Below are 11,726 nucleotides of genomic sequence, written 5' to 3' on the forward strand. Positions count from 1 at the left end.
CTTCAGTTTGATACAGCTTGTTTCGTTCGATCCTAGTTCGAATCATTTCAATTCAAATAAAAAACAAGCCATATATATATCTCCTTGCTGAATGAACTCCACATCCCTAACAGATACAAGTATGGTTATCAGATACGCTATGAATACGCCTTTACCAATTCACGACTCGCTCTTACTTAATGTGTGCTGTGTATTTTTATCAAGCAACATGATGGAATTCTGTCTTTAACGATTCGCGATACGTAGGGTACCAAGCGAATCCGGTAACCCTCATACAAGTGAACACCTCAGCAAACCATAAAAAAGTTTAGCATTAAACTTAAGCTGTGTAAACCTTAAAGTGGCACTCAAACAAAGTTATCTTATCAGTATCAAACCCGTGTCAGTATCGAATAAAAAAATGACAGTAAAAAAAGAAATTACAGCCACTGAAAGAGCTACTTGGCTACTTGTTCGAGAACAGGTATGTTCTTCCATGTCTCCTCGACGCTGCCTAATTGGACAGGAGGCAATGAAAACATACTAACAGTCGAGCTTTTACTTCGAATCTCCTTCAAAGCTCTCAAAGCAGAAATAGTACTCTTCATGTAAAGGCTCTCCATGTACTCGATCTCTGCAAGTTCCTTGGGACACTTGAGTGGGACTGTCTCATTGCTGGTTGTTGGCTCGCATTGTTCGTTGACATTATCAGTGGTGGGGATATCGATGGGAAAGAGATTGTCGAGCATTCTTTCACATTCTTTGACAAGCTTGTAAATTAGGTCTGTGGTGAAGAATGGCTGTTGTAAGACCCTTTGGATGAAGGGTAGTCGGATCAGGGCACCAGTTCTCTTGTCGTATTTCTTGAGAATTTTCACGAGCCCTGTGATAGCAAAAACAAGGTCAGCATCAGGCAATGACGGAGCCAAGATATACAGCTTAGCTAAAATGTAAGTTGAAAAAGGCACGGAGTATTACAAGGTACATATAAAAGTTAGGAAAATGTAATGTTAGTGTTATACACAAATGCTTTATCCATCATTGCTTATGAGGGGTGGTAGTCGTCCCTGGCTCCACCGCTGGGGGACAAAAGACGAGTTGATTAAAGCCGAGAAAGGGTTACTTTAGCTTTGTTTCAAAGGTGTATCCCCATTTCAATGTACTATTCAGTCATTCAGATATGTAGTGCAAACCAAATTGTATGCAGGGAAGAAGGGTCACAACGCACAAGGAGGGGAGACCAACGGGTTACATTAAAGCCAAAAAAAGGTTACTTTGGCTTTCTATTTCGTGTAGAAGAAACCAAATCGCAGTTATGTTAGATTATGAGCACCCCTCTTGATGACTTTATCAGCGGAGATTTCATTACTACGTTAAAAAGAGTTATGCCACCAGACTCACACTCCTTGTTTCTCCTGCTGATCTCTTTATGTTTATACTCGAGAAGATCCCATTACATTGTCCTACCAAACACACACTTGGGTGTTTTTTCTCTTTACAGCATGTATCATCGCATGACTGTGCACCAAGTTGGCCAAAGGAAACAACACCCACCAAAGTTCCAAACCAAGCGCAAAGGGCGTATATGACATGACTAAGCGAAGAAAAACACCAAAGGCTTCATGCTATACATCGTAATAATGACAGAAAACAAACTAAGACATCATCAATGTATCACCTAAATTCCACTGTAATTCTTGTTCTCTTTTGATTGTTCTCTTCTAGTAAGTAACGACTACTAAACTATATGCGCTTGCCTCAAACGATTGAAAGGTTTAACTGGAGCACCCAAACATAGTCATGATCTACACAACAGTTTAACTCTATCCTTCCCAAATCCTGACCTAACAAGTTACAACTAAATTCGACAAAGCATAGATGCTTACAATCTTATTCATAATCTTAATTAGTTTAGAATTAACCTAGCTCTTAAAGATTAAAAACAAAGAACAATGCCATAAGATCTTTACATTTTCCATACACAAGGGACCACCTACCAAAGGCCTAGCCTAGAATGACAATATAGAACTTCAAATAGTAAAAATCAAATGATTAAAGAATACTTTCTTGTATATTAAAATGATTATTATTAGACAATCAAACTAGTATGTCACATCATATTAAGACCAGTATGTTTCAGATCTCTAATCTCAGATCTGCTTAGGTTTTCCTATTTAAATCGTATATTAAAAGACTTGTCAGACAATCAAACTAGTGCGTCACATCATATTAAGACCAGAATGTTTCAAAATCTAAAATCTCTAATCTCAGATCTATTAAGGTTTTCCTGTCTACGTCGTATATTAAAAAACTCATTAGACAGTCAAACCATATATTAAAACACTCATTAGATATTCAAACTAATCGAATATTATAACTCATTAGACAGTCAAACCAGCGTGTCACATCATAATAAGACTCGTATATATCTTATCCATAAGATCATACTATCGAAGTCGATTCTTCGCCTTACAATTATCATCACTCTCACTAATCGTACTCACTCTTACGATATTTTTTCGATTTTTCAAAAATTTATTGTAAAGTGTATACATACACAACACAAGCCAAAGAGCAAACAAACACAACATTCATGCTTCTATAACAATCAAGAGAATCTACTTTTGTTTGCAATATCTTAAAGTTGATACAAACATAATATATTCTTTGGTATAAATGGATATGCCAAGGATTATCCATGAAAAAAGTGACAAGCCTAACACACAAGAAAACAACATGAAAAGTGGATTTTCCTACAAAAGATTCCCATAAACATTTACTTACTTTATTGAATTTTAATTTACCATAAGATAAAGGAACGGTGAAAAATCAATTTACCTGTATAATTGAGTGCACTGTAATTTTCCAATAACACCATTTCCCCATGAAAATCAACAATTTCCTTTCTAATTTTGAGCATTTCTTCATAATTAGAAGTTGTTGCCTTTGCTACTCTTTCTTGCAACTCCTATACACCAAAAATTAACAAAAAGAAACAATCACTTTAAGTGTCAATCATATAATTAGGACAAATTATAGAATAAAACGGTCTTGATTACTCCAAATTTTCTCCAAGCTACTAAATCCCAATTAAGCAATGATTTTGACTTAACCCCAAATTCCCAATTAATAAAACTTCAAATAAGTCATAGCTTACTAATTACTTAAACTATTAAACACTAATTAACATACAAACAAAATCATGATTTACATACAACAAAATGATCAAATCAGCTATAAAAACTATGATCAACCCAGAAATTAATCTAAAATTGATGAACCCGGAATTTATAAATTAAAAACAATGAGATTTTAGTAACAATTACCAATAATATTACCTTTAATCTAATGATATATTCTTCTTCCTGCTCAACAAAGAAAGTATTGAATTTATCAAGTTCATCTTCCAACAATCTTAAAAAATTAACCTCTTCCTTTGTCATTTCTTCATCATTGTCAATCACAGAATCTCCATCACATGTAATTCTCTGCCTTTTAATTGGACGATTATTAATATTATCTTTATTATTTTCCTTATTATCACCATTATTATTATTAATTTTTGGAATAATAAGTTTCAATCTTTTCTTCAAATCTTTGTATGATAAAAATTTATCCCTCCATTCTGGTAATGTTTCTTCGATCTGATTGCTCAAACTCTTTCCAAACTTCATTGAAAATCAATTTTATTTATCAAAAATTCAATCTTTTTTTATTGGGTAATCCAAATTTTATCAAAGACTGAAACTTTATTAAATGGGTTATCAAAATTTGATTAAAACTGTAATTTTATCAAATGGGTAGTCAAAATTTTATCAAAGATTGAAACTTTATGAACTTTTATGAGATGGGTAATCAAAATTTTATTATAGATTGAAACTTTATGATTTGGGTAATCAAAATTTTACCAAAGATTCAAACTTTATAAATAATTTTAAAGTGGAGTAAAATTTGATTTCAAGAAATTTAGAGGAAAAAAACAAGTGGGTATTTTTTGTGTTTTGGAAGTGGAAGTTTATATGGTAAGGAGATATATAAATGAGAATTACATGATTTTTAATTAGAAGGGAAGTGAAAAGAATATTCCAAATTATTGCATTAGAATATCCATATTTTATTGGGTATAAGAAGAAGTATATTTATGGTTTCATTCCATTTTTTAGAGGTGCCCTTTTTATTCTTTTTTGTCCTTTTAAATAAAGTGGTTATGTGCCTTTTGTGAGGTGGCTTAAGGTGTTGAGGGTTAGTTTTAGTTAGTTGAAATTGTAGAGTTTATTTCACATGGACATGTGAAAATGTGTAGCACATTGGAATATGCTTTTAAGATCCTTTCCTCTAAGTTAAGGTATTACGTTAAGTATGGGGGATTAGTGAGAGTTTAGTGATTTGTTTAAGGACACTTTTGAAATCTTATGAAAGTAATAGGTATAGTAAGTTGACTATTCCTGTCAAAGTAGGTAATAGAATGTGTATCTAAAGTCGTTGGAATGTCTTAACGTTTCAACAGTTTTTAGAGGATATTCTATTAAAATGTAACGTTGTATATTAATAAAATAAGATAAGTTCGGACTTGGAATTTATATTTTATTGAAAAGTTGACTTATAACTTTTTGTTTCTATATAAAGAGATAATGTATATGCTTTGCTCTTGAAAGTATTATTAAATTATGAAATTTCTAGGATATCGTTCTATATTTCTTTTCGAAAGAGGAATAATGGACATGCATTTGAAACTTTAAAGGCACTCTTTGTGCCCATGTCTCATGGTTGTCACTAGTGTATAGGTCATGCATTATTTACGAAGCATATTTTTTGGCATGCATCATGTACAAAATTTGGCATATTGCTATAATATTCTATACTTTTTTTTTATAAGGTAAGAAAATTAGGTTGATCATCTAAGGTAGGACTAATCTATATCATTCTTTCGAATGAATGAGGTAAGTTGAAGTCACCGGCTTTCAAACCACCTCGAAAGAGTTGGACATGAATGTTCAATAGAAGCCATGAAGTCAGCAACCTTGTTGGCTTCACGAAAACAATGTTTAATTATCAGTTCATCGAAAAAATGAAGGACTAATTTCACATCCTTGATAATACTAGAGATTTCCCAAGGAATTTGCCAAGTATTACGAAGTGAGTTAATAACACATAAATTATCACCTTCCACAATTAACTTTGAGATTCCTAAGTGTTTAGCAGCTAAAATACCTTCTTTTAAAGCGAGAGCTTCCGTTAGATCCGCACATTTTTGCTCTTAACAAAACGACTTTACCATCATACTATATATTAATCCTACAACATCACGATGACATGGCATCACTACATTACAATAATGCTGACTTGGCGATACAATAGAGAACCTCAAAGAGTGAAAAACGTTATGCCCCGGCCCGCTACTGCTTCAATTACAATTAATTAATTACAAAGATAATCACCAATAATAATTACCTATAATACAATGACAGCCACAATTTACAAAGATAATTACAATCCTCTCCTATTTATCTCCTTTTTTTAAAGTACAATCTCCCATAATATTATTATTTCTTTCCTAATATCATGCCACTAATTATGCATAATCTTAACAATAAAAAAAAATATACTATTATGATTAACTATAGATAAAAATCTTTCCTAATTAAAATCAAAATATGAAATCAAAAAGTTGACTATGTGAAAACGAGCAAAAAAAGGTCCTGCAAAACAACTGCATAAAATAATCACTCTATAAAATATTGTAATTGTATTGTAATTGTAATATATTTTATTTCACAAAATATTGAACTATCTATAATCATACTATATATCAATCTCTACGTAATTATTGTGATTGCTAGGTATAACAATCACAAAAGATTCCTTCCGGTAAATGATTAGAAAGAAATTATTCCAAAGATAATTTTCACCAATCAAAATGGACCTGCAATATAACAAAAGGAATCAAAATATGAAATGAAATAAACGATTTCTGAATCTAAATATTCACCAAAGATAATTTAAGGCATTCTAAATATTAATGTTTCACATAGGACAAGTGAGAGTGCAGACATCAAGGTATGCGGCAAAGATACACATAAACCCAGACATCCCCGAAGTCGATGCTCTCAAAAGAAGGTAAACTTTATTATCTTATATCATGACATATGCATTAAAGAAAAATGAGATGTCGATAAATTTGTATACATTTTCTCTTCCCTATATAAGATTTTACATTTAAAACTAATAAATATGTGGACATTTTTTATTCCCTCTATAATAAACTTAGTGTGCTACATATATCTTATAGGTTGATGGAGGGTAACGATCGAGTGGCATCCCGTATAACTCAGATCACTGATGAGGATACATACATTCTTTCGGGCGATAATATAGTCAACATCAAGGAAATCAAGAAATGCAAAAAGGTACATATTCTACATAGATGGTTATCATTAATATACAATTTTCGACTACTATAATTATTGTGTTAATTATTATGTTAATCCTCATGAAAACAAAAACAGGCTGGTGATTATGTGACACTTGCAAGTATAGATGATCTTGATACAACAATTGGATGGTACTACGATTCGTGCAAGATATGTAGAACGAAGAGTCAACTTCGTGTCGATAACCGTTGGTATTGTAAGAAGGCAGACTGTGAAGGTTGCACAGAAGGGTTGAAAACTAATGTTCCAAGGTAATATATTTGTCAATTAACAAAAAACACATACTTCTAAAATATTTCAGAACCAAATTAACCAATATAAGAGCTGATTTTCATACCTTCATGGGCAGGTACCAAGTAAGATATCACGTTGTTGGCCCTTTGAATGACTGTGCGATATTCATCCTCTTTGAAAATCACATCGGTACATTAGTCAAAGTGTCTGCTTCAGAACTTCTGGCTGCCCGGGAAAAACCAAAGATTCCTGAAGAATTAGCAATTTTTATTGGTAAGAGGTATGTATTTAAGGTTCGTGTTAAGCAAGATTACAACATTGACCAAAAGTCGCGAAGCTACACGGTGATTAGTATGAGTGATGATCCGGAGGTTATGAAGAACTGGGAGGAGAAATATCAAGCACTACAGGTATTTATAACAATTTTAGACCACATCAATTTGCTAAACTAAACAACAAAAGTAACAAGTAACCAATTTGATGGATAAAACAACAGAAGTAAAAATTTATAACATGATTTGTATTATTATTTAGGACTGTACAAACGTACCAAAGTCTCAAACAAGTGCAGAACTTGACTCAATCACCCAAAATGAAGATGACACCAACATTGGGGACATGGTATTCTTTTCTCCTATTCACATATATATTTAAATTTATTTATTGTATTATGACTCGAGCTCCTATTTTTTTTTGGTATTTTTTCAGATAATATCCTCAGAGGCTGAGGCTGGTGACACTGATTGTCAATTGATCGATGTACAAGATCATACTCCTCCTCTTAAAAGAAGCATCTTTAGGATGCTAGAAGTTGTCGGAGATGAAGATGATGATCCTCCAATGATTGACCAAAAATCGGCAACAAAGAAAATCATGAAAATCAAAATGGAAAAGGATTAAGCATATATCTATCCTACTATATCTTAAGAATAATAGCATGATGAGACTCTGCTATATGTATTTGTTACATTTAAATTGGTGAACTTAGTTTCTTGGTATTGATCAATTTTATGACCCGAATGTAGGTTTGTTAGAATCTCACATTTGATGCAGTACAATTGAGATAATATCAATATATCTTTATGATTTTGATTATTGTTTTATTGCTAATCACTTTTTTCCAGCACCATGTCGCATATTACTTGCGGAATTATTACATTTACCATAAAGCATTAAATACATAATTAAATGCCCCTCAAAACATAACCATGTAGCCTACTACTTAAGTTATGTATTGCTGAATGTATTGCTGAAACTCATTCTAGCAGTTTAATTAGCAAAAAGGAAAACACAAGCATTGAAATAGCTTTTCAAATTAGAATAAAAAGTGAGACCTTTTTCACCTTCATAACCACATGCATTTGTGTAATTCCCTCTGATTTGTAGTTTCACGAAATTATTATGCAGTTTTTTCAACCTGTTTCACAAAAAAAAAAAAAGTATAAGGCCAATGTTCAAAATATGATTACCAGATACCCCAAATACACCAAAACGTATGTAACTGTCAATTTAGAATTATCTAGAATTATCTGCTCATATACATAAAACCTACATAAAATCTATTGTGAAAATTTAAACGCTTTGCGCCAAAACACACATAGACACACATTCAGAAAAATGTGTCCATTGTGTCACTACTCCTGATAACATATAGCATTTGAAAATACTCAGCTCATTTACACACAAAAAATATAAGGCATATGTTCAAAATATGATTACCAGATACCCCCAAATACACCAAAGCATAATGTCAGTGTCAATTTAGAATTATTTACTCATATACATAAAACCTCTATTTTCTATTGTGAAAATTTAAACGCTTTGCGCCAAAACGCACTTAGACACAAATTCAGAACATTTCCATAAAAACTCTTTTTCCTTATTTCAAAGTGTCCTTGGATATGGCGCCAAAAGGCATTTAGAACACATAGTAATGAAAATAACCACAAAATGAAATAAAATAAAGAAATTCAAAAATTAATAGCTAAATCAAACAGATATTTGCATCGCCAATTTACTCAAATTAACAAAACACCCAAGTAATAATTTATTCTCCCAAATACTTTTTTCTGCCTGGTTCAACAAAAAAAAATCCAAAAATCGATACAGCTTGCACAGTTGCACATCGAACTTAGGTGATGATGGAAGTCATGAAAAAAAAAACAAGACATTTGAACATCAGTATTCCTACATCTTTCTAAAGCTATACTCCATAGACTACTACCAAGTGGTTCGTCATTTCTCCGCTCAAATATCAAATATCCATAGTAATAATTGTCAAAAATCTTGAAAACCATAGACTGACAACCGTTGATATACTTTTCCCCAAAAAATTTAAAATAGCAACAAAACATTCTAAAATCATCCAACCGAAGATTGAAGGTTGAAATTACCTGATCAACGGATCTATGTTTGTTTGTTCTTCTTCAATTAACTTATATACTTGCCCATAATAGTCTTCAATCAAAGATCTGAAAAATATCAAAATAACAACAATAAAAACAAATTATAAAATCTACAAAATTAAAATCATGCCTAGAATAAATACTTACATTTGCATGCAGTTCTCCAATTGATTCTAATAACTATCCACCCTATCAAAGCACTCTAAAAATCATCCAAAGCTTGCTTAGATTATGCATGAGCAACTCAGATGCGGATTTCGACTAAGAATATCAAATCCCCTATTGACGATCGACAGAAACCTTTGATAACAAGAGCGATCAGAGACGCATTTGACCGAAGTTTTGAGATGATCAATTGAGATTTTGTTGGGTTGAAGGTTTTTGACTGAAGTATTGAGAAGATTTTCATAATTTTTGTTGTAAATAGATATGGTTGATTGGTTGTCTATTTGTGTTTTGTTATGTAAGGTTGAAAATATGGACAAACTGAGACGTTGTACCGGGTGTGGTACTTGATTAAAAACGAGTCCACACTCGGATTCTAATATGTATTGGTTTCGGTTTGATCTTAATACCAATACCAATTACATTTCATAAAAAAAAAATTGTGTGACACGATGTTACAATGTGAGACGGTTTTTTAACTATAATGTGACTGTATTAATTATTAAACTAAATATTGGGTGACATAATCTCATAATTTAAGGCGGTCTTAAATAAAAAGAAAAGTATTAATCATGGAAATATTAAAAGGATATAATAGTGTACTTCTTACTTTAAAGTCATACGAAAACGAGACACGATGTGCGCACGATGTTCCTGATTTTAATAGTAGTGTACTTCTTATTTTAAAGTCACTACTAGCTTAATTATAGTGTGATACGATGTTATAACGATGAATTTTTACTCTATATAACTAATATAAGGATATAATAGTATACTTCTTACTTTATAATCCCTTTGTCTAAATCATTCATTTGCCATTTTTATTCTCTGAGGGTTTTATATTCAACGACAAAGAATGATTGGGACAGATGAAGTAATAAGTGGTCGTTTACTATAATATACTAATGTAACAATTTGGATATGGAGTAGTTATTACTACTATTAGTTACTCTTTTCTTCCATTAATTATGTTGTCTAAATATCACGCTCATGTTTTAAACTCTTGATCATTTGGTTAAAGTCATATGACATACAAATTGTACACTTAACCATTCAAGTTTTTTCCATTTTATATTTACAAAACGATTTAGCAATTATAACTCAATTTTCAGTGATAACATATATTAGCTGTTCCTATTCAATTGACCATATAATAGCCCGTGAATTTCACGGGCTTTAACCTAGTTATGATCTCTTATACATTATCCTAAAGCAGCTTCATTTTCTTCTATTCTCGAACCGTCAAAATTTAGCTTTAGGAAACTGTTTTTAGGTTTCTCCCACCAGATTTCTTCCTTAGTAGAATTTATTCTAGTTGACTTGTCTTTTTCGGGATTATTGAAATCCTTATATCTAGTTTCATTCCAGATCTTAATGTTATTATTACATAAAATAATAATTTTGCTGCTATTGATATAAACATTGCTAAAGATAGTGTCATTCCTATAAAACCATGCATTCCACCAAATAAAGATAATTTTAATGAAATCATCTTTTGAATTAAGTCTTTGAGATAATTGAGTTTCATAAGAAAGTTTTGACTTGTAATATTATCATAATTTGACAAAAAAATTGTTAAAGCTAATAATATTCATGTCTTGGATAATCGAACCAATCAAGGGACATTCGTAAAATAAATGATCTTTGTTTTAAATATGATGGTTGCACAAAACACAACTAGATGAGACATTAATATGACTTTTAAGAAGCCTGCTTTTCGTTGGTAGACCATCAACACAGACTTTCCAAAAGAAAAAAATTAATTTTGGAGGAATATTCAATTTCCAAATCCAGTAAAATTCACATTTTTCAAGACTTTGATCGAGCAAACCTTGTGATAACCATGTTGTTGTTTTGGTAAGAAAAATTCCATCTACGGACAACCCCCAACGGAGGGTATCCGGAATATCATTATGTGGCAGTGGAATGTTAGTAATCTGATTAACAATATCGTTGTTCACTAAATTGGATAATTTACAAACATCTCATTGTTTATCAGAGGTTATGAAATATTTAACCAAAAGATTGAGATCACGAGTACTATCATCACCAATATTACTGGTAATTGGGTGTGAAAAGACCCAATTATCTGTCCATAGAGTATTCTATACTTAAAATGTGTCATTTAATATAAATATTAAATATATAATATAAAGATTTTAAAAGATATTCATACCATTATTTCAACAATTTCAATAAATATAAACATAATATAGCTTCAAAACAAACACAAACTAAATACCATTTCGACACAGTTGATCAAAGAGAACACTACATCAAATGTAATTTTTCACCTTTTTTTTTTTACTTGAAAACTTTACAAACTCTTACTATCATTTAAACTTTCTTTTGTATGAAAGCATCATTATAGACTTATAGTGACCGCAAAATTTTATAATATGGAGTAGTTACAAAAGAAATATTTTACTCTAAAAAATTTATACGCCTCTAATAATATTTTTTTGTACATGAACAAATCTATATCTACATGTTGATTTCACACTGCTCATCT

At 31.3% G+C, this 11,726-nt stretch overlaps 1 protein-coding gene across 1 annotated transcript; it reads right to left on the minus strand.

The window, feature by feature from the left end:
- Window positions 1-292: 292 nt before the first annotated feature.
- On the minus strand, window positions 293-4,090 carry LOC141606007 (SPX domain-containing protein 1-like). Its single transcript, XM_074424967.1, has 3 exons — window positions 3,318-4,090; window positions 2,818-2,947; window positions 293-862 (listed from the first exon to the last, which is right to left on the minus strand). Exons 1-3 carry the CDS (start codon window positions 3,651-3,653, stop codon window positions 438-440), a joined length of 891 nt encoding a protein of 296 aa, XP_074281068.1. The 5' UTR covers window positions 3,654-4,090; the 3' UTR covers window positions 293-437.
- Window positions 4,091-11,726: the final 7,636 nt, after the last annotated feature.

The sequence above is a fragment of the Silene latifolia genome, chromosome 10 (genome assembly GCF_048544455.1).
Source record: "Silene latifolia isolate original U9 population chromosome 10, ASM4854445v1, whole genome shotgun sequence".
In the NCBI taxonomy this organism is placed as follows: domain Eukaryota; kingdom Viridiplantae; phylum Streptophyta; class Magnoliopsida; order Caryophyllales; family Caryophyllaceae; genus Silene; species Silene latifolia.